Below are 24,636 nucleotides of genomic sequence, written 5' to 3' on the forward strand. Positions count from 1 at the left end.
CCAGCCTTTATCGCTCCACCTAATCAAATCCCATCAGTGATAGGAGCCTGGGTGAAGGACTACCCAGATCTAAAACCCTTATCCAGTCCTTGTCCTCCAGGAGGACATGCAGAGATTTATACATTTAAAGTAATCATGCAACAAATTGTTTTAGAAATAATTCAAGCAGGTAACCTTCCCGAGAGACAGAGAGATCTACCTTAATTGCAATAGCCCTCTGAACAATGGCTGGGGGGCTGATTTGCAGACAAGGACCCCAAGCCACTCGAGGGAGAGGGGGCTGTCACATGCCACTGGCTTTGATGCCATTTGGAATAGCTCATGCCAGTCAGAGAAGAGAAGTGGGTATTTCCCAAGGGTAAACAGGAGACTCACAAACTCAGAGTTGAGAGACCCTCCCTGACCCTGCACCCTGATCCAAGAAGGTCATAAGCACTTCTAAGCACCTGAGTGACCCCAATGACTTTACTGAGGTCAAGCCTCATTCACAGCCAGCTAAAATGAGGCTGAATTTACAATATGGCTATTTCACAGTAAATATTACAAAATTTTCATGACTTAGTATGACTTTGTTCAAATTACCGCAAGGCACTTGATGTAATTAAGTAATAACCGACCTGCTCTGTTCAGCCACATTTTTTTTTAACAGCTTATGAATGGGCAAAAAAGAAATCTTTTTTTTTTAAATGAAACATATGGTTTTATTAATTTAACCAAACCTGCTTAGGACACAATGGAATAAAAAAACATTTGATCCAGTAATTCAATTTGATGATTTAATTAAAGTGATACATAGTAACATAGCCAACGTCTGAAAGGCAAGGAAAAAAGTGTAATGATTTGACCATCTATAAAACAACTAGCATTTCCCAGAGATCTAATTTTCCTTTCCATACTCTCTGTGCCTTGGATTTTTGAAAGATTAAAAGAATCACAGACTTCCTGCTTTCTTTTTTTTTTTTAGATGCTAAAGGACCTCTACTGATTTTGCAAAATATGCAGCTAAAGGACAGATAGAAATGGAGGAAGAGGTTGGGGCAGGGAGGGGGAAGCTTAATCAGGACACACTAAAGAGAAACACAAGCTTTTCTTTTCATTTCCTTTTTTTTTTTTTTTTTATAAAACCAGGCTTAATAAGCAAAAAAAAGCCTGTGAATTCATGATTGCTTGAGAAAAAAAAGAGAACCAAACTCAACAACCAGCATCATTTCACACTAAAATAGCATCTCAGCTAATTTTAGAAAAAATATTACTAATGCTTTCTTCTAAATTCATATCCTAAGGGAGAACAAAATATTGTAGGGGACTTCAGGATATCTTTCTGTGGTGTAGTGAAATCCTGAGCAGATACCTGAACTGGCTCTGCACAGGCCTATAGCAGGATACCAAAGCCAATATATCCAGGGCTAGCAGACGCCCAAGCCAAGACTTTGGGACCACAGGGCCACATCTCGGAGGCACTAAACATGGGAATGCCTCACTGCAGGCAGTGAGACATGCCCTGGACCTCTTGGAATGAAAAAACCCACCTCACCTTCCTGCCAGAGATGACCTGAACTGGGAGAACCTGGCAAACAAGCTGGCTCCTGCATTATGGAAAAGTCCTGCAGAGGCGGGACGGTTGTGCGGGTGCATCTGGAGGAAGCCCTCTGACCTGACAAAGGGCAGCCTCAGTGGCTCTTCCAGCTGCTGGCCATGTGTAGGGCTGCCCAGGAGCTCTGCAGATCAGACTACTGGGGAAGGCAGGGAGTAAGCCAGCACTTTGGCCAGCCTCATCTTCCAGGGCTCACTCAAGCCTGGAGAAAACCTGTTTGCCACTGGCAGACAAACGCAGCATGCTAATACAGCCCTAAGCACTGGGCAGGCCAGCCATACAGCAGAGAATTATTTTCTTCATGTTAAAAACATTCCAATGGGCTGGAACAAACAAAATTAATTTAACAACTCTGCATTCATCTCTCCCATAATTTGATTTGTATGTTGTATTTGGCTACGTAACCTCCATGAGGCTTTCCTAACTGAAGCCTGATAAAGCTTAATCCAAAAGCTCCTGGCAGCTCCATTTCAGAGAGTTGAAAGACAAAAAGGGGGCTTGTTGTTTTGCAAAACTTAATTGCTGGTATTAAGACACACCCATGAACGCAGAAAGGGCATGTAAGAGAATATTACAGCTTTTTTTGTTAGTATTATTCTTTAAAAGCAGCCTCCATTTCTCTTGCAAAGAGAGAAATGCAAAACCAGCCAAACTTTCTGGGTTTCATCACGCTTTCTGCATATCCTACCTGTGGTTATGAAAAGAGTTATTTAGGGAAACTTTGAGAGAGTGCAAAAACTGTATAGTCGGTTATTGCTTGTATACCTCCTCCCCGTAAAACAGGTGCCTCATATGATGAATCCAGTTGCACTGGGCTCAGTGGGATTTATAAAAACCTCTAAAAATGCTCTAAGTTAGCTCTTCCATGCATAAAAATGTCACCACTTTAAAGGCAGTTATTTCTAGCTGTGCTCTGCCCTCCTTTGGAAAATCCCACTCTCCCTCCTGCTGAATGTCTCAGCAATGCAAAACTGCCGTTCCTCTCCGTGGGATACACGTTGTGTGATGAAGCCCTGACAATTTTTGGCACAGAAAAGCAACATGCCAGTGAAGTCCTGAATTGCTCATTGCGAGATGGACATGGATCTTCTAAGGCAATTCCTACGTGGAGGGAAGAAACACTGGCATCAGGATGTGCCCAGAGCATGTTACTGGCTCAGGGCTGCTCAGTGGTAGGTAAGAGACTGGGACAAGGGTCTTGCTTTGGGAGGCAGCTCCTGGCCATAAGGTGAGTGAGGCCTCACTTCTTTTTCTCACTGATCTGGATGTAAATGGGATGAATGGGAGGGAACAGTGTTTGTCTCTCACAAAGGAAGAGCACAGAGGAAGGAAGATGGGGTATTTCTTCCGACACACTCAGGAGAAGAGAAAGAGAGGTCAGTATGGGGGTTTCATGCCTTTCTTCCCTAAAAGGGCAAACAAGTTGGTGGCCAAGCTCTTCAGGGAGAGAGAGTCTTTCCCTTCCCTCTGCCCCAGCCCTTGGAGGGAGCTGGAAAGGCCAGTCCTGCAGGACACATGGACCACTTGCTTCTGTAATGAGCAGCAAGTCAGCCACAAGTATTCCAGCTGATTTCAGAGAGGTCTGAAAACTGTGATCGATGCCTGTGCTATTGCCAAAACACTGCACCAAGTTCACTCAGCCCTGTCACCCTCAGGTACCTGACTGCAGACAAGAAAAAAGCAATGCCACCAACAGAGATGAGAAGTACTCTCAAATATGTACATATACACAAACATATATCTATTCTTTCTCATTATTAGATCCTCAAAACTTCAAATAAACCCTGCAACGCAAAAACATGGGTCATGCTGCAATGAGAAAGCTCATGCTTGCTTTCAGTGCCATGGTAAGGGAAGGGATGCAGGGCCAGATTGAGCTACCTTAAACTGGTGTGTCTCAGTGGAGGTGCTTGGGAAGAGACTGATCCATAACAAACAACAGCATGCTTTGGGCTGTTGGATTCAATCCTGGAGTTCAGTGAGGGCTTTGCTCCCAAAGGATAACAAATAGACTACGAGGATCATATGCAGAGACAACACAGACTTTAATATCTCTGAAAGTGCTAAGAGGCATACTTGCAACATTTCCCCCCTTCTCTTTTTACTAAATGTTTGCAGTTTTTTTGCTTTGCTTCAGTGTACATTGTTGACTTCTCAGAGTGCTTATAAATGACATTATTAATATATAAAGATAATTGCTTTAAAGAGAAGCATACATTTTTCCTTTACCTTTGCCTGCACTTTGCCAGCAGGCATTGGCAGGCTCCTGAGCATGCTGTACACACAAATATTTGTGTTGATCTACTTCAATCCACAGGCAGAATGTAGCTAGGAGACAGACTATTTATCTTCCCTGCTCTTAACTTTCACTATGCTTCAAACAGACAGGGCTGTTTCTTGAGGTGTGAGGGACACCAACATACCCTGCACTTGTTTTATGAGCCTGGTGAAATAACCTCATGGGCAAAGGAGCACATGGGACCCTTCTGACAGAGGGGCTCTGGGCAAGCTGGGTTTTTCCCCCTCTGTTGCTGGCCCGTTTCTCTAAGTGGACACACAACCCCCATTTGGATTGATACCTGTATGGCTTTTTTTGTAGCACCTGAGTTTCCATGGCATCACAGCAACAGAACCTGTTTTACTGACAGGCAAGGACTGTGTGCTTTACTACACTGTGTTTGAGCCCAAATATTTCATATATTTCACAAATACTGTTTCTACAGCTGTGGCTTGAGTCCTCAGCGGGTGCAGATCAGCCTTGCACCATCAGATGCCACACTGGGCTGAACTGACGTCTGACAAGGATCTGCCCTGCAAGTTTTGTGTTTATATTGCACACACGCACACAGGAGGTGACTTGTGTTTAAAATGTACACTTGTGTCCTTATTTATACAGTGTGCCTGTGCAACACGTGTGATCATGTTCAGTGGCCAGGGAGAAAGTAGGAGTTGCTGCCAGAAGGACACGGACTTGTCAAGGTTAGTCAAGCTGACCTTTCCAATATTCTGGTGAGGTTTTTTTGGACTGGGGAGCACAAGAAGGACAATCCAATAGAGTGGGTAGAGCATCTCAGTACATGTCCATGGGATGCCCAAAATCAGACCAAGAAAGCAGCTTTCCTTTCATAGTTTCTGGAGGCTTTTTTGAACACAAAGGATGAGCTGCAGGTGCTCATGGTTCAAATTAAAGTGAGTACTTCTGTGGGCAAACAGCTGGACCAGCAGGTGGGCAGTGCAGAAAGGAATTCCCTCCAGGTGTAAATGGAATAAATCATCAAGCTCCCTTACAAGTACTTAGCTCTTCCAGCTTTAGTGGCAGCTGTGAGCCCAAATCACACTTTCACACTGAATTTCTCTTGCTCTGTTGGTTTGGACCCTTTATAATCTCTAAAGAAGTGTAAGTGATTATTTATTGCTTATTAATAAATCTGTTGTTTAGTTGTCCACTACATTCAGGCACAGACACATGTGCTGCTCACATTACAACCACACAGAAGTTACTACAGGTGCAAACAGAACCCTGCAGAACAGAACTACTGCGAGGGGAAGCATGAAACCTATGTCAGGTATATGTATCACATCTTTTTGCATCTGACTCCCCCTTAAAATGGGTCAGTTTTTTTACTGAAAAGCTTTGTGTTCCACCTGACTGACCTGAAACTCCCTGGAAGGCAGCAGCCGTTCTTTCCTGCTTTTGCCTGATGTTCTCCAAGACAGCTGCACACACCAGGACACCGCGTTGCAGAGCAAGACATGGATGAGGTGGAAGGGATGAAATATGCAGAAAGAGGACACTGATTTTTGCCTAAAACGTGCTTTCAGCAGGCACTTGAGGTGCACATCAAAAGAGACTCCTGCAGCTACAGGCAAGTACATTTACTTGGAGCACTGGGGCACAGCAGCAGCTGGGCAGGTCTGTAGTGCAAAGATGCAGGGCAAGCAATTAGCAGGAGAGTGTTACCACCCTCAAGCATGACCTTTCACACCAAGCCAGGCTGCTACACGAACAGAAATCCTCATAATGAGACATTGATACATCTGCACCAGCACCCTGCAGTAGGGTGAGGACCTGATTAAAGGGGGATGGAATTGGGAAAGCATAATCTTCATAAAAAAGGAAATCAAAAAGCAAATAGAAAAAGTCCAGTTATCCAAGGAAAGTGGGAAGGGGTTGTTAATCTATGGAGAAATCTTCCAGGACTCTTCCAAAGGACAAGAAGAATCAACTCTAATGGTAAACATACCATAAATTAATTAAAAAAGGTTCTTGCTGATTTTAATTTGCCCTAAGATATTTAAAGAAAGCAAATAGCTAAATTTTGCTTTAGCCATCTGGGTGAAATTTTCAATAATGTATAATTTAAAATTTACATTCACTATGTTGTTGTTTTGGTTATAGTACACCTATTACTACACTGTATTTTGTAGTAATTTAGGTTTGACTAAAATACATTCTGCAAGAGTAGAACTTTTCTGCCTAACACTCTTTTTGGACTCCCAGAGAGACCCCGAGGGCATGAAGAGACTGCAAAGTTGTTTTGAGAGAGTTCTTATAAAACATGGGCATTTAGAAAGCAAAAACAAATTACTGAGAGTAATAACAGAGGCTATAAATGAGACAAATAACTTGTTCTCATTCAGAAACACTACTGCCAATGCTTTAAATTATCTGCCTCAAAGTGATGATGTCAGTGCACAGAATCTCCAGAACTTTGGATGCTGCTGCATGGGAGGTGCACTCCAACACTGTGCAGAAAAGGCAATACCTTGGCAGGTGGCTGTAGTTTCACTTCTGACATCAGAAGCCATGAAATAGTGAGGAAGAACTAAACTGCTTTGCTTGAGCAGTGCAGTTCCTTTGGCTGCAGGTCGATGGCCTGAGCCATGTCTCCAACACAAAGCATGCAGGAGGGAAAATCCAAATATCTTCTATCCATGTTTTAGTAGGATTAAGTTAAAAGGACTTCCAAACTGTGTATAACAAAAAGAACAGTAAGGAAAATTGGCACCTGGGCACTACTAGAGAAATGTCCCAGCTGTTAATTTAGAGTCCAAAGCTAAGTTTTACTGGAGTGAATTTATGACTGCTCATTATTTAACTTAGTCTAGGATCATAATTACAGATGGTACTCTAAGGCGAAATCCCACTGATGGGAAACAGCATCATTTGAGACTCCAGCAAAGAGTAATCAGACACCTTTGGGGAAGTAATCAGGCATCTGTGAAAGAAAACTCTGATGTCAAGAGCCCCTCACATGGGATGCTTGTTTAAGTGTTGTAAGGCTTGCAGCACGTTTAATGAGACAGAAAGATTAAAGGTGGGTTGGGGTTTTTTTTAAGTGTAAAAAAAACCATAAAGAGAAAGAAATAACATTTGATGCAATCAGCAGCAAAATAAAACAGGCAAGTACTGTTGCACATGCAGTACTTCCTGAAACAAGGAAATGAAACACCTTTTCTTCCTGAGTTTCCACACCTACACATTTACTGAAGCAGGTTATGTTTTGTAAATACACCTCTGCTTGATGGGACAACATGTGAAAATAGTAAAGTTCATGCAGACTTAGAGCGTTGAACTGGATGGACTTTCATATAAGAATTCTGTTTATTTGCCCCTGAAGAGCAACATACACTATCAAAGCTGTAAATAATTAGCAATCCCTCTAGCAGAGCTGCTTGAAAGCAGCCCAGGAGCCGCAGGAGCACAATATATGATGTAACAGAGCAACACAGTCCTGAGCCACAGAGGACAGGCCAGAGGAGAAAGGATGCAATTTTAACAGAGCTGACCATGTGCAAAAAGTCAAACACTACCAGTGTCACTGATACTTACAGTATCTGATTAATATTTTACAAAGCATTCCTTGTTTAGTATGTCTGTACAGAGAACCTCTAACTTTCCAAAACTTTACATAAATCAGTACTGTAACCCAGGTGAGCCCTCTTGTTAAATTTTACAGGCCTGATGATCTGCCTGATTTAACAGCATGATCCAAGAGCATGATCCACTGTATACCTGGGATCTCTGAAAGTTTCATCTTCTTAAGAAATATCATTGTACAATGCTTTATTATCAATCCACCAGTTACTACAATTACATAGCTTAACAGCATTTAACCTGAATGGTATATTTCTGAAATAAGATCTTTAAAGATCATCTGTATGGCTTCTTGAAATAGCTCCAGGGTCAACTTAAGAATTAAGCTCAGCTCATGGGCTCTGATTCAACAAAGGTCCTATGCATATCCTTTTATTCCAGGAATACAAGCAGCCCTCAAGAGAACTGTTTTAAATCAGCTTTTGCCAACAGGAGGAAGGAATGAGATAATAGCATCAAGGAAAACTCTTCTTGCTAAATTTGACACAAAAGACAATCTGGAGTTTTCACTTCTAAGTGAAAATTAGCGCTATTCCAAATTAGCTAAAGTATTTTTTCACCATCTTGTATTCTGATGATTGAAAACACTGCCCTTCTCTTCACTGCCTTTTTAAAGTTTAAAAAAAAGAGGAGGGAGAGGAGAGTAACTGTAAAACAAAAGGCTGGTAATGTTCATACTGCTTAACAAACTGGATCCAAATGCACTGACAGTTCTGGTTGACCTAAAATAGCCTTTCTCAGAAGACATTTTGTTTACCAAATGCCACCACTTTCAGGGTTTTGGTAAGGAAATACTCAGAGGACTGACATAAAGTGAGAAATAGTTTTCCTCCAGTTATGCTACTGGTCACAGCTCTGTGACCTGAGATAGCTTTGATAGCTGGAAGAAAAGACGTTCCTGTTTGCTGCCAAACTGTTCAGGATAGCACGTTTGCCAGTGGACAACTGCAGAGCTGCATCACTTTGTGCTGATCTGAAATTCCCTATTGACTAGGGAATTCTGAAAATTATTCTGAACATTATGCAAATTGTTCTGGGCACATTTTCCTCCAAAATAAGAAAGGCTTACATAATGAACACTACACTGTTTTCCAGATTAGCAACACTGCCCACTGACTTAATAGAGTGTGACAGAGGAAACAAATTGCAAAAATTCACACCGACAAACAAACCCAAACTTCCCCTCCAGAGCCGAAGACCATCACAAACCACATCACCTTGCAGCAAGTAAAAGACACATTTTCGTGACCTTGCCTTTACAACACATGAGTCAAGAACAGGGAGGGCAGACAAGAGCCAACATGTGACAGCCAGTGGTCACATTGCTTAATGCAATGTGGAAAGCACTGAGGTGCAACCATGAGGTATGCAGAAGAATCTGCATAAAATAAATTTGTTATGCTAACCCTATACTCTTACACTTGCATGCTAGACCGTCTGGCTGGAAAGCCCTCTGTGCACTTGGCTCCTCAGTACTTTTGCATGAATGACACTATATAAAGAGGTACTGTATTTACTAGCTGAATAAACAATAGGTTTTGCTTTCACTCAAGTATTATGACTCCAACTCATTTCATTTATATGTCAGTAGTTCAGAATGTGCAGTGGACCAGGCACATCATCACTGTTCACCTTTGTCAAAGAAGGGGCCAGAAACATCCACGTTGTTATATCTCTGGAACAGCTATATCTCATCCCTGTAACCTTTGGAGGATATACTACAATCCATTTTGTGTTAGCAACACTGCAGCAACCTATTTATTTATAAGTTCATGAAAAAATGCACCTATTTTCAGTGTCCCCTGGTGTGCACACAACCCAGAAAGTGACAAGCTGACAGAGCTGGTATAGAATGACTGGCTGCCCAGCCATTAGCCTCCTATAGCAAAAGCTCAAGCGAAAAAGAAATCACTGACTCCAGCACCATCCCTGCCGTTAGATGGTATGCTGAATGTTGTCAGACCACAGGAAATGCATGTCCCCCACCTGAGGGTCTCTCTTGAGCATGTTGTAAGCTCAAATTCCCAGGCAGGCATTACGGTACTTGGACATGATGGGAGAGGACCCAGAGAGAACCTGCCCAGGAAACCAGTCCCCAAGCATGGCAGGTGTCACGTACCCCAGCACCAAGCTATCTAAACATGGACTAGTGGTTGTGCAGCTTCCTTGCCCCTGTGGACTGGCTCACATCATGTTAACTAAGCCATGTGTGCTTGGTTCTTAGAGATCCAAGTCAAGGTGAATCTTTCCAGTTATTCAAGTGCTCCTGTGGTCTCGACGCTTCCAAATTCAATATCAGCCCATTTAACTACAGACCTTAGTGTTTGTAATGCTCTGACAAAATTGTGGGTTTCAGTTATTTACTATGGTGCTGAAAATCACCCAAAGCATCTTTATAATCTTAAAAATGATCCAGTGAGGTGAGGAATATGCAGGCATGTGGCCAAAGCAGTAAAATCCTCTTGAATATTGCACCACATGAACCAGAGGTACCTTGGCTGCACTCAAAATAAAAACCAGTCAGTTTTGTCACTTTTAACATAATGTAATCCATTAACTTTCATCACTGTTCTGGGTAAATAATATGTACGGAGGATATAACTGAAGAAATTGCAGACACATGTTGCTGTTACAACACTGATTGGAAACTGCAGCCCAGAGCATCCGAGCGTAGCAGGATTTCTGCATTCCCAAGATCTTCTCACTTCTGATGTAAATTCTCCGTCCCAAGGCTGCCTTTAACGCACACGAGGTTTGTGTACGTGTATATTATATATATATCTCTATATAAAAATAAGCACGCTCACAGAATAATGAGCCCTAAGAAATTCACTCTCCCAGCACTCTCTTGGGAGGGTGAGGTTGCTGAACGCAGCTGTTTTCATGATTCACGTCCTCTAAAATCTACACTTTCTGTGCCTGGCCAGGTGAAAATGCCAGGTACGAAAGGGAAGCTTGTAAATCTGCTTAGCTGTTTCCTTCTGGCAAACTGCCCCTCTCTTCTTTACCTCTACCCAGAACTGGTTAATCACCAAGCACTTCGCAAGACTGAAGACTGGGAAGTACATGTCGTTCCTCCTGCCTATAAATAACACCAGTCAATAAAATAAAGGCAAATAAAGGTAGTAAACGATATTTATTTCTAGTCTTATTTTATCCAGTGCACATTTCTCTCAGAATTTCTGATGTGCTCCTCTAGCCAGGGCTGTCTGTGCCAATGCGACTGCAACCTCCCTCCCACCCCCCTCCATCCAGCTCATTATCCGGTGTCTGACAGAAGCAAACGCCAGCTGCTCTACAAAAAGGCACATGAAACGCTTCAGCAAGACATTAGAAAATCACCTGCCTATAAGGAAGGGGTTTTTTTTTCCTCCTGTCACCACTACCAACACACTGATACAAACGTTGAATTAAAAGGTCGACAGTTCTTCAAAAGTCTTGTTACTGTAGAAATGAATCCCATAACCACATCTGGATATTCTATTTCCATTCAAACACCCAATGTGTCAGTGCTAAGGGGGCTGAATTTTTACCTTTGACCTTGTACCTCCGTGTTTCCTTTTTGTCCGGCATCTCTAAGGCCCTACAGCCAGTTGGACATCATCAATTTGAGACTTACATATCCTGTGGCTTTGAGACTCATATATTCTAGGGCTTTATGGCCATGGTACCTTGTGACAGCGAGTTTTACAGCTAATTGCAGCATAAGCAGGATGAGTTAATTTATTCATACATACCAACAAGGAATGCCAGCATAACCTGCATCATTTCATTGGTAGCTCACAGCTGTCCTCAACACCATTTGATGACAAAGTAGAAAAAAAAAATTCTCCTATTAGCCAAGTGTAAAATTCTTAAGCATAAATCTACCTTTGGAAGCTTCTGTGCCGAGTGGATTTTCCAAGAGGTCTGTCATATCTTGGTTCCAAGCATCCTTCACAGCAGACTTGGATACCTTCCTGTTGTTCAGGCTTTGCTGTGGTCGGAAGTTATTCCTCAGGTACTCCACGGACTTCACATGGTCTTGCTGTTCAGTAGTGAAGATGGAGTAGAATGCCTCCAGCTGATCGTAGCCATCATGGCAGGGGAGAGAAAGGACGTTGATTAGAAAAACAATGTGGTGAAATCTGGGTGGCTGATAAGACAGTAAAATGGGAGGAAGTAAAATGTTGATGCCAAGACTGATAAACCACATGGGAAGTCAGACTGCCCACTGAAATCTCTGCCAACCTCCTTATCTCGGCAAAGGGCTTATCCTGCCCAACATGGGAGAAGGCCTTCTAGCAACCTGTGGACGTCTGTCATGGACAAGGAAACATTTGCCCTTAGACCCCTTGTCTGGAAGGATTTTGTGTGTGACACAGCCCTGCCAAACCCTCCTCACTGCTGGCACCGTCTCGTTTCACGGTATCGTGTCAAAAAGTGCTTCCAGATCATTCCACCCCAAGAGCTTTCTCCTGGACAAGGCAATGCTGCCTTATCTCCAAATACCTCATAAAGTTTAGCTGCCAGGCTAAGCTTCACAGACAGCTCGTGCAGCACTTTCAGGCACAGCTAGCATATACTCCTCTGGGAATAAGTTTCTTCTATTGGATTCAGATCTGAGCTATTTATAAGAAAACATATTAACCTGTAAGAAAGAACTGTAATTGGAAAACTTTTCTGTTACTTTGTATCTTAGTATTTCTTAGAAAAAAAATTCTAGCAAACTAAGATGAAAATATTTTCAGCTGATGTTTTTCTCACAGCTATCAAGGTCGGTATAGCATTTACTATTACCTTGTTATCATTCAGGTCAAGAATTAGAATTGGTTATGTTGCTGCTGGAAAGACTGAGCAAGACAGAGCAGAGAAGGAATCAGTCCTGATAGTGTTTGCATCGCATCACTTACACATATGGATAGTATGGATTTTGGGAACACAGAATCTGGCCCAGGACTTCAAAAAGGGACTTGAGTTACATATATAGCTTAATGACAGGTCACTCTGAAAACGACACCCTTTTCATTAAGTGTGTCTGCTCTAAAAGCTGTGGAGAAGCACGTGAGCCCTGAAACTTAAAAACTCGGAAGAATGTTAAAACCATTTCCTAATCATTAGTAGGAGCCCCTCAAAAGCACTGAAGGGCTAAAAAGGGGTAAAGGCACTATTAACTTACACTTTTGTATTGAGAAAATAACCCCCAACAGATGATCCTGATATGCCCTTCTATAAAAGCACAGCTCAAAACTCTTATGCTTATTTACATACCTGTTGCACTTCATGCACTAGAGAAGCAGTTTTGATGAAGCCAGCTAACAGGGTTTAAGGTGACTTTATAAAAGCTCAAGAACTTGGGTAGAAACTGCTTCTCTGAAGTCAAGTCTCTAGGCTCAGACATCTATGACATTAATTGAATTTTTAAACTTTCAGAGAGAACTTTTTAAATATTTTCTTCTGCCATGCTACCTTAGGGAGGTATAATTGCATTTTAACAACTGCCAATTCAAACATGATTTTTAACCTTCCCTTTTTTATGTGTTGAAGTACATATAAGTAATTTCAACCTCACTTTCACTATAAAAATATTATCTATGACAAATGAGAAACTAATTTATCCATACCTGCCAGAAAAAAAATATTATAAGATCTGCAGTCAAGGAGCTACATTCATGCTCTTCAAGGAGTACAAGAGCTCATGTTCAGAAGAAGAAATTAAAAGCTCTTGTAAGACTACTGGTGATACAGGGAAACCTGATCTAAAACTCTGAGTCATGCAATTACAAACCATTAAAGCCTGATGTGTAGCTTTCTAAGGGTTGGATATACAAATGGCAATTAAAAATACTGAAACTGTTATAAGCACAATGAGATACTCTGAGCTATGCATTACGAGAGATAATGCCATGCTTTGGGTCATTGAATGCACTTAGCTTTACAATGCATCTGCAGGGTGACACAGCTTGTACTGTTTTGTTGTCTAATTATAAGGAAAGATGATGATGATGGAGGACTGAGAATAAAACAGAGAAGCCTCCACAAATGGACCACTTCAGTACTGTCCTTTTTACAGCAAGGTATTTTGCACAAAAGCAAGGATTTAATTGGAACAGCAACAAAGCTTAAACAATATCACTTTCCTCCCCTGGGATTACAGGCTGCTTTACGGGGTTTGTGATAAAGAAGGTTAAACTATGGCAATGGATTATGTCGCACTGTTTCTGTTAGAGGAAAAAATAATAATCATAGCAGTGGCAGGGTGGCAGGCTGTTAAAATACACACATCTCAAGCTGCCAGGGGGGAAAGAATACTATTATTTATTCCACATGTGTTGTAGTATCAATGAAAGTCTGTCTACACACAGAATTCCCAGCCCTTCAACCACACACACATGCACAGAGCAGCACAACGCCAAATTTTAAAGGCTTAAGTTGGCACTGTTACTGCTGTACAGCACAGGAAAGGAGCTAAGCCAGGATAAAGTACCTTTATACCGGCGGCCATAATTGGTATTTACCAGTTTATTTGCATTTGTTAAAAAAGAAAAAAGAAGTCATGACCCACCTGATGCACTCACAGGGTATAAAACTGAGTGTGGGCCAGGCCTCGCAGCCACCAAATAATAAACAGTAAACTTATTGATGTAGTGAAAAGCTACAAGGGATTGCAAGTATCCTGCAGGCAAGGACAGAATTCAAAATGATCTCGACAATCCGAGAAATAGCCTGAAAAAAACAAAGGGTCCGATTCAAACGGGACCATGTGCAGAGTCCCAGGCTCCAGCCAGAACTGGGGGCTGCCTGGGGGCACGATGTGCTCAGCACTGCCAGAGAGCTCCAGGGGAAGCCTCCAGCAAAAGGGTTCCTGCTGACCAGGAGCTGAACATGGGCAGTACCGTCATGTTTTTGTGAAACAGGCAAGATAATACCAAGACAGGTGGCTGGAGACATAGATCCTGCCATGTCCCTCAGCCCCTGGAGGGCCCCAGCTGAAGCACTGTGACACAGCCTGTCGAAAAAAAGATGAAAGAGTCTACGGGAGAAGCGACGTGATCTAGAAAACACGTTAAAAAAAACCCTGGAGCAGGAGCATGGCAATTGCCTTCTATACTTATGAACCTTTGAGCACAGTATCTGTCAGTCAGGATCACCCAGTGAACTGTCCATTTGTGCTTCACAGAATTAGTGTATGTAAAAAGTTTGTTTTCAGTGGCTTATGCCAGATAAATAAAAGGCAAGACTAACTCCAGCAGGTTGACTTTCTAAAGACAACAGTCTTACAGTGCCAAAATGTACTGAACTGGTAAACATTTGACTCCATCTAGCCATTGCTTTATCGGGAGCATTCTTCAAACTCCAGACATTGTGTCTATTTGCATTAAAAGCTGCTATGTGCTAATTTTAAAGATTTGTGCACCAGCTCTCAGAGCACATAATGGCAGCTTTACTGTGTTATAAAAACAGTTAAGCATGGAGAATTAATGGAAAGATGTCTTTTCTAACGTAATTAGTTCAAATTACTAAATCTGAGCAGAACTGAAATCGCTCACTTTACTTTGAAAAGAAAGTTTCAATTAAAAAGAATAAAAAGGAACTCCATGTAAATATTTATACCATAGCTTAATTTAATCTTAGCAAAAACAATACCAAATAAATCACTGAAAGGAAACTGGGTTTCATGTTGTACTGTCTTCTCGAGACTGATGGCTCATGTTCAGAAACAATATTGCTTAAGAGAATAAAAGAAAAATCACCGACACTTCCTTTTTTGTCAACAGAAATATTTGTGTTCTCAAAATTAAACCGGCAGGTTTTGAAAATGCCGTCTTAAGGAGGGCAAATCAAGAGATGGACTTCACTAACAAAATAAACACACCTGATGGTAAGAAATGGGAACAGGCTTCCGAAAAACGATCCACTCCACGATCTCGCTGCACGGAGGAGTAGTCAGGGAACCTGTGTAGCGGTAGTAGCTCCCCAGCGAAGTTGGCAGAAGTTCCCTCAGCACAAAGGGATCCAGAAAGGTCTCCTTCTCTGTGGGAAGATTGACATGCAGAATTACACTTCTTTTTTATGTGTCTTTAAAACAGACATCACATTGCTAGGCAGCCTAGCAAGGTGTAATGGCAACAACATATTTTATCATATATGTAATGAAAGATGGGAACACCCTACCAGAAAGGCTGTGTAAGAGCTGATGCGTGGATTATTAAAAGAGCAGCCAAAATGCTAGTCAGTCCCACACCGAACACACACCCTCCTGTTTTGAATGTGTGCAGGTGTGAAATGCACTTGCTATCCCACTGGTTTATGCTAGCATAGACATAATACTGTATTCAATGGTTTCAGCACTCAGTATTGTGGCTCTTCAGCTTGATGGCAGCGAGGGTTCACCAGGCCCCAGTGGGACACAGCCAGGCCCCAGTGGTCCTGCTTGCTGCTGCCCGACCAAAGAGCATCAGGCAGCGTATCCATCCCACCTCTGCCTCTGGGGGATGCAGGAGCAGGGTCAAACCCTCAGTGGGTTGCTGAGATGGAGGAGGCAGAGCCATGCTGCTCAGCCAAACTTCTCTGGGAGCTTCCAGGTGGATGAGCTGAGGAGCAGGGATACAGGGCAGCAGGGCACACCTGAAGCTCAACATGGTGCTCAAAGCAACATCCACCCAGTGCTCACTCAGGACTGCCTGCACCCAGCCACACAGGCATTGCCAGGGTGCTGCCAGACACAGTCACCACAGCACCAGGAATATGTTTCAGAGGCAAAACTGCTGCCTCTTCTCTGAAATCCAAGAAACTCCTTCCTAGAGTCCAAGAGTCTCAGGGACAAACCCTTTCCTCTGAGAAGCTCCCTGGACAGCTTGAAATGCAGACCTAAGCACTGGAAGCATTTACCTTCAAGTAACAATGACAAGCTGGTAATATTTAACACTGCGAAGAAAAATAAATAAACAAAAGGAGGGAACAGCTGCAGGCAAGACAATTTCCCTGCCATCCCTGAGCATTTATCCTCTGCAATTTATGTTGACTCAGGCTGAAGCACCCTCTCAGCCTTTGCAAAGGTGCTCACTGCCTGCAGGCATGCTGACATGCCAGGCTCTACATCTCTATTCCTCACTTTCGATATTCTGTGTGCCTCCAACAGGAGCCCACATTTGGGTAAAGGGAACTCTTCTGTCCCATCACAGCTGCTAAGCAAACCCACCAGCCCCCCTCCTCGCCCCAGCAAAGTGGAGAAGCAGGTAGGCTGGTGACTGACACACACATCTTCCAAAAAGGATGAAGTCTGCAGAATTCACTTCCCCAGCATCCCACAGTTCTCTAGAAGTCTTGATCAAATCAGGAGTTGCCTATACCTCTGAGCAGCAGTCTGATAATCAGGGATTTTTTTCCTCCACCGCTGCTGCAAAGTGCCAATGATACATGTACTTCAGATATCTTCTATTTTCTGCATAGTATCAACAGGTGTGCAATGTTTTCATAGCCTTTAGCATTCCAAAATATGAGTAATTCTATTAAAGTCAAGGGAATACTGCAATTTCTTCATTAACAACTCCTTTCCTCCTAATCCAAGTAGATTTCAACCACTTCTGGATCTCCAAAAAGGAAACAAACAAATAATAAACCACAATTTTTCCTCATCATAACATACCTCTAGGGGGAAAAAAAAAGTGCTTAAATAATAAATACTAAAATATATATGATTGGCCAAAGTTCAAAGAGATTCTAATCAAGAAGTCATAATCACAGCAAAAGGTCGTATTTAATTTGATTGGCTCATTTTTATGCAGCAAAACTTGGTTAGAAGAAGTACAAACTCAGTCACAGGACTTGATTTCCAAGTGCAGCACGCACACCTCGACACCAGCTTTCTGTTTCAGAAGCTGCCTCTCTCTGTGTGGGAGCTGAGCACACAGTGGCCACGTTGAATCCAAAAGAGCATCTGAACATGTGAACATCCTCTTTGCATTTACAGAAAATGACTGTACATGAAACAGACGGGAGGCAGAGGCACATTTTGAAAAGTGCTCTCCTCTCGAGCTTAAGAAAAAAAGTGTTTCAGTTAAAATTAGCAATTTAACTATTTTAAACTTTTGTAATCTTTTATTTAGACTGATGGAATCACTTAAGATGCTGGATAAACACTGTGAGAAACCACGAATATGGAGCACCCCTTTGTCAAAGGATGGCAGGAGAAGGAAGCTCATTTTACACTTTCAAGGATTTTTGTGCCATATGCTGACAATATTATATTTTAATAATTAATTGTTCATCAAAGGAAAAGATGAAGAACAGGGATGCCAAATTCAAAGTTATTCAAATTGCAAAAATGAATAATGCATAACTTTTATATTAAATACACACTGTATTAAGTAGTCTACATTTCATCCAACTCTGTCTTTCATTTTTAAACATTTTGAACTACAATATGAATAATCAACTAAGGGAAGCTTATTTAGACAGAGAAATACCTTATTTGAATGCAAACTGGAAGTATCCGACTACGATTAATTTTTGGTTATCAATTAGGGAGGGTTTTTTCCTAAGCATTTAAAAAGTCATCGACAACTGTGAAAAAGAATATTTCTTGAGGAAAAAGTTGCTTTGCTAATACACAGTTTAAGTAGGGCAGGGTGTACTCGATCTAATTTTTCATGGCTACAAGCAATGCTCTAAGTTTTCATTAATTAATTCCAAGGATTAAAATAAAAAAATACATATAATTGGATTAAATTACTACTAAAATAGATGATAATCAATTGATTATGCTTTAATAACTTAACACTTTTGAAAACAGATCATTCATTTATATCGCTGCCATCTAGATGCATGGTGCAGAGTTTTAGAAATCAGAGTCACAAAGAGATCTTCACATAAAGCTTAAAGAGACTTAGAAATTCAGAAGTCTACCTGCCATATCCTTCAAGAGCATATAGAAACCATAAATGCCATGAAGTTAAGTTCCTAAGAGCTTGAGACAGTTTCAAAAATGAGATTTTGAAGTCATGTCACTCTAAAAATTTCAACCTTAAATCATTTATTGCTGTTGGTAAAACTGTAAGGAGAATAATTTCCAGGTTAAGCAACAGCATTCACTGGATATCACAGAAGTATTTCATATGCATATTCACACACACATATGTGTGTGTACGTATATAAATATAATTTCTACTAAATGAGAAAGAACAAGGTTGGAAATTAATAACAAACCTTTCTTCACTGTCTTTTATGACCAGCTCCTGTTTCCACTTACTGTGCTTGGGGTGGGCACAAACTGTGCCCAGAAGGCTGCAAACAGACTCAGTGGGGAGAGGAATTTCTAGGAGGGAGAAAGTGGATAAGGCTGGAAACCATGATTGACAAGACAGCATTTGCAGACAGGTACTAGGAAATAACTAGCAGGCAAAAGCAATAAAAGACACCAAAGTCAACATGTGTTCACCTGCAAATACCTGTGAACCTCTGCAATCAATGCTGCAAAACCAATCCATGAGCCACCTCCTCATTCTCACACACAAACCAGAGCCCTGCACCAAAGTGGTCTCTTCTGCTGCTCCTTTATCCTACTCCCATCTCAGCACCTGAGCACCCAAGTAGACATATAACCAACCAGAAAAGCAGAGCTCCAGAGATAGAGACCCTGAAGACAGGCCCTCCAACTAGGGAGCATTCCTCTGGGAAAGAACAATGAACCTGCTGTCACCAGTGTCCCAGGTGATGCAGCAAAGAGCAGCATCTGAAACATCCACTGAGATGCTGCACTAATGCAGACAATCTTATCCACAGGTAACAAACAGCAATGCTTTGTTTACAGCACCAATGCTTGGGAAAACGTGTTCACTCTAATATCCCCAAAGGTAAAAATAGCAAGCACCACAGATTTGCCATTGACCATTAAGACAATGAATGTGACATTTAAACTAGAGTGTTCCACAGCATAAAAGGACAATATTGTATTTCAACTCTTACATTCACAAAAAACAATTAACAGAGCCAGCTGGTAACATATTTGACCTTCTGATACAACATTCATATCTACTTCTTGGTCCTTCTCCCACAACAGCAGTGTGAAAAGTCACACCCAGTATATTCTTTGTTCAGGCTGAGAAATCCCCCCGGTGTTTGCATGGGACAAAGGGCCATTTTCTGTACAACCCACCCCAAAGGAAGAGCAATTGCAGGCATGCTTTAGAAGGCTGACTTATTTACACTCCTTGTCAAGTCATCACCACTAGAACGAACTAATAAATTGTGCACAATAGTTTTCTGAGCAGAGGAAAAATATCAGATCTTAAACCAGATATCAGTAGTGGATCTTCACCAACTACTGCAGTTTTCACAAGCTGATGCCACCAAATATTATACTGCAAGAGCCATCAGTGGAACATTTTGCCTTCAAGGACTGACTTGCTAGAAATAGATTCTGTAAATTGCTGGATAAAGATAGACCTGAATTTTTAACCAAATCACTGTAGAGCAAGAGGCTTCTTGAGATATGCAGGTAAACAGCACACAACTATCTGTGATCAAAACCCTTTTAAATCTAACAGGAACTTGGATTGGACATCACAAGAAAATAACTATATGCCAAGTCCATTTATATCTCATGGAATGCTTTGGGACTTTCATCGTGCTTTTCTGTAAGAAAACAGGAACTTGGCTGCATTGAAAACAATATCTTAAAATGAGCTTATTTCCAAAATTAACGTATGTGCAGTGCCTGATAGGTGGAAACGTTACCCAGTTACACTTTGAATAACTGAAATCTGCAATACCAATATGAAGAGCTTTGAAAGTCTCCCAAATTTGTTAAACAATGTTACTGCCAATTTCATTTTCACATTGAGCCAAGACATTCTAAAGCTTCTGCATTCAAACATTTAAAAAGCAAACACACAAAAATAGTCAAAAGGACACCGTGTCGCACACCCGCTGAGCCAGAACTCCCCAGATAAAGCAGGATGCACAGCACAGCCAAGGGCCAGACTCCCATGGGGGAGATTTCAAAGATGAGATTACAAATATTATATATTACTTTAACTGAAAAGATCAGCAGATGAGTGCTTGCTGTGTGAATCTCACAGGAAGAGCAGCTTCTGACAGTCCTCTGTACTCAGGGTAATTCTTGTCATTTATTGTGCAATTATTTTTCTCACTTTTATTTAGTTTTTTAAAAAAACAGAGCCTCTGCTGAGCAATGTAAGAAACTGTAAGGACACAGAAAGAACAGCATGGCAGGGAGGAGGGGAATGAGATAATAACACAGTCCTGCAGACTAATTTAATCTGAGACAACCAGTGAGTGGTACAAAAAAACAGGAGGAAAGAATTAAAAAAGCAAGTCTCTTATTCACAAAAAAAAGCATTTCTGTGCCAGGTGTTGGTTCCGGGCTTAATTTTTCTTACTCCCTCACTTAAAACAGCTTAGGAAGAAAAGGTTTAGCTGAGGAGGAGAGGTCTTAACTCTTTAAAGAAGTAAAATGTAATTCAGAACCTTTAATGCTTAAGCCGTGGTGATGCAGAGCAGGTGTTGCCATTCTAGACTTGAATGAGACTTACCCAGGTTTCACAAAACCTAACCTGAGGCAGAGGTACATGTGGAAGTACATGAGGCTGGAGAGGCATGGAAACTAAGAAATACAGAATGGGCACCAGTGATAGCAGGAAAAAGAAACTATAAGAAGGAGTTTAGAGAAGAGGATTCCCTGCAAAAAACTGGACCCTGGCAGAGGTTAAAGTGAAGCAGAAGTGCCCAGAGGACCATGGGCTGTTCATGTCTGCTCCAGCAGAAGCAGAGCAAAACCACACATCCTCAGACTTCTCCACCTCTCTTTTCTCAGCACCTGTTCTCAAAACCCACCAGCAAAGCACCCAGCTCCTACTCCCTGCAGATGCTCTGTTCACCTTCAGCATCAACCTTAATTCTTAACTTTTAGCAACTGCAATCTTCTTTTTGTTAGTTTGAATTAGTTTTTCTGTGCAATATATTAATTCTCTGTCAGCTCGCTGGTCTTTACTCAGCCATGACCAGCACTGCTTTCCCCAGAGCAGACAGGTGAAGGACCAGAGATTTCCAACACTTCCATCATATATTCCTTTAAATGATACAGACCCCTGCAGCTGTGCACAGAGCTGCCCTATATAAAGGTGTGAACTTATCACCTCTGCTCTCATCTTCATTTCCCACTTCCCTCCTCCTCCCCTTTGCTCCACAGCAATTGTGTCCTGGCCCCTTTCACACAGTTACTCTGACTGTGAACACAAGAACAGATCAGAAAACAAAAGAATATATCCAGATCATCCCTGAGGAAAAAGAAATGCTCCTACATGTTTCCTTCCCAGTTTAACTCACCGCACTGCTCTCCCTTTGATGACCCTTCTTGTTCCAAATTGGGGTTCTGCTTTCTTCAAAGTTTTACTTTCAAACATGAGAACCCACGGTATCACATCTCACCCTCACCCCTCTCCCTCACCTTTCTTCTCTACAACCCCCGGATTTTTGGTGCAGAAGGCAAACAGCTTGTCAGGTGGTGTTATGACTAAAGTTAAAAACAAAAGAAAAAACCTGTCATGGTGCTAATGGTGTTTTCTTGTTATTATGCTTTCTGGTGTGATAGATCCACAGGACAACTAACACCGTCTAGATTGCTTCTTTCTTAGTGCTGGTTTATTTTAACAGGTTATTCACTGATTTTTCATCTAGGACAACTGGAGAGATGTGAACATATTTATTCTCCATCCTTTTTCATTATTAGAGCAATTCTATTTCTGCTGTATTTTGGTAGGGTGTTCCCAGCAGGCCCTGAAACTTTTGTGGTCACTTGCCTGAACACTTCTTGCCCACCTCGAGGGAGATCCAAGGCTACACTCTGCTCCATGCTGAGTTTCAGTTATGGCTTTTTAATAATATAAAAGCAGAAGAAAAAAAGGAAGACTTTTTTCCACATTCTCTTTTAAATAAACAAAGGTTCCTCTCCTCCCCTCACCCCACCTCACGTTCACAAACAAGCAACAGATGCCATCAATTCACTTTGTACCTGGGCTTTTGATCTGGCAGCACTTTGATTTTCAGTGCTCACTTTTGACAAGGAAGGGAATGAGAGCCCCATTTTTGTGACATTAATAGAGCCTTTTCTGCTGTGGTAATTTATTTGTGCTCTGCTAATAATTTTCTGCTGATCTGTGTAGATTCTTGATGTCAGCCACAGAGAACAGGACAGAGTGACAAAACATGGTTTTCATCACCCTGAAAGATTTTCCAGGGGCCTGGGGTAGTGTGGGCTGCTGTTCCCTCTGACACCCTTTGCCTGCACAGTAAAACAGGACTGTGGTCCTGTGCAGAGCACCTATGCCCAGGCTAGGAGAGGGCAAATGCACACAACCTCCAGCACTGGGTGCTGTCCCCAGGACTGACATCGAGGAAGAAGACTCATTTTAATGCTTTGCAGGCAGCTGGTAAGAACAAGGAAAAGGCTTCTCTAAGAGGCTTACATACAAAATGGTACCAAAAAGGTCAAATCAAAGGCAGCAAAGGTGGGAAAAGCAATGTTTCTGTGCAATAGCTCCATCCTGCCAGGTGCTCCTCTGAGACCTTGCTGAAGCATTCCGCAGACAAAAGCTTTAGTAGCCATTTTAATGCAAATCAACTATACACATAACCTGGTATTTCACAGTCCCCTATTCCCACAAGGGCACAGTCATTCTTTTTGAGGCCTCATGAGCCTCCTCAGCCCTTGCACAAGAGCAGCTCCTTCCTGCCCCATGCTCCTTAGCTTCACAAGGAAGGACAAGGAGCAGTGAGGGGCTCAGGGCAGGTCACCCAGCCGCAAAACAGAGGCAGAACAGTCTGATTTGCAGCACAAAGACTGCCTCAAGTGTGGCGCAAGCACAGCCAGGCACTAGTGACTTTATTACCTAATGGTCCAACGTCAGCTAATGACATGAATCATTCTACCAGCACCAGCATTGCTGGAGACCCTTCCCACCAGCTTTCATGATGAGAAAAGCATTTGAAGAGGAGCTAAAAAAGACCCCCAACGATCAGAGCTGAAAGACACTGGCAAGTCAGCATCAGAAAATTCATATCCCACCTGCCCATACCCTACCCCTTCTCCAGAGAGGGTTGCCTGCTCCCAGCTGTCAGTCCCGGGCGGGCTCCGTGGCAGACGCACTCGCCGCGTGCTCCGCGGCAGGGAAAGCAGGAGTGAGAATAGCAGGCACCTGGCTGGCGGGAGGTGTGACAAATCCTTGGCAGAGCACAAAACTGAGAGTAGTTTTAAAATCAGCAACAAGCATCTGACAGCTCTTACAAGAGCCTCCTCGGCGTTCCTGTGCCGTTACAATGCTCTCCGAGGGTGGATGCGGGAGTTGGGGACCGTTGACCACGGGGGAACGTACTGTTCAGCAGGAAGACATGGGGCAAACCCCAAAGCATTATCACTGATCCAGACACTGTTAGGCAGTTTGGTATACCATGGTTTTCCTTCCAGCTAAGGAACATTTTATGGTTGCTCATGTAAAATTAAGCCTAACGTGGCATTAAGATTCTGCAAAATTATGCCTGGAGATGGGGAAACAAAGTGAACTAAGTAGCGACTAAGCCTGTATTGATTTTTATGTGTGTGTGTCTCTATCATTACTACTAAGCTGTTGACACTGTGAAGGGCACAATTATTTATGTTCCATCAAATTAGTGAGTAATTCAAATCCTTGACGAAATCTCAAGCAAGAATTGCTTTCACTTCTACAAAAAGTTCTTCTGACTCCGGAATTGTTCACTTACCCCTGGAAGGGCACTGTAAGAGTACAAGAACTTCACAGAAAAAAAGATGAAAAGCTATGCAAGAAAAATTCAAACATACACTTGTGAGTACCATCCCTACATCTATCTGAAGGGCATCAGATCTGTCACCCTTATGGGGACAGTGTGGGAGCCTTACACAGAGTAGAGTCCCCATGTAGGACCAGGCCTTATAATAAATGAAGAAATGAGGACAATGATGAGTGTTTGTGTGGGTGTGTGATTTCCTCTTTGAACACTCAGTGATTGCAAGGAATGAGTTCAGCACAACTGAAGAAGGATGCTCTGCCAGTTGGAGGGAGAGGAAATCTTGTTGAGATGAGGCACATGGGAGGACTAAAGCTGGAAGGCTGGTGATCTCTCCAGCCAGCACAGGATATGTGACTAT

The 24,636-nt window shown here is 42.2% G+C and overlaps 1 protein-coding gene across 1 annotated transcript in view; it reads right to left on the reverse strand.

Annotated features, from left to right (window-relative positions):
• The window catches only part of PTPRG (protein tyrosine phosphatase receptor type G), a 399,811-nt gene that overhangs the window by 86,359 nt on the left and 288,816 nt on the right, over window positions 1-24,636 (reverse strand). The window contains exons 7-8 of the mRNA XM_064667329.1: window positions 15,328-15,485; window positions 11,343-11,535 (exon numbers count right to left, since the gene is read on the reverse strand). Coding sequence (XP_064523399.1) covers window positions 11,343-11,535; window positions 15,328-15,485 — 351 coding nt within the window. The remainder of the gene's footprint in view (window positions 1-11,342; window positions 11,536-15,327; window positions 15,486-24,636) is intronic.

The sequence above is a fragment of the Pseudopipra pipra genome, chromosome 11 (assembly GCF_036250125.1).
Source record: "Pseudopipra pipra isolate bDixPip1 chromosome 11, bDixPip1.hap1, whole genome shotgun sequence".
In the NCBI taxonomy this organism is placed as follows: domain Eukaryota; kingdom Metazoa; phylum Chordata; class Aves; order Passeriformes; family Pipridae; genus Pseudopipra; species Pseudopipra pipra.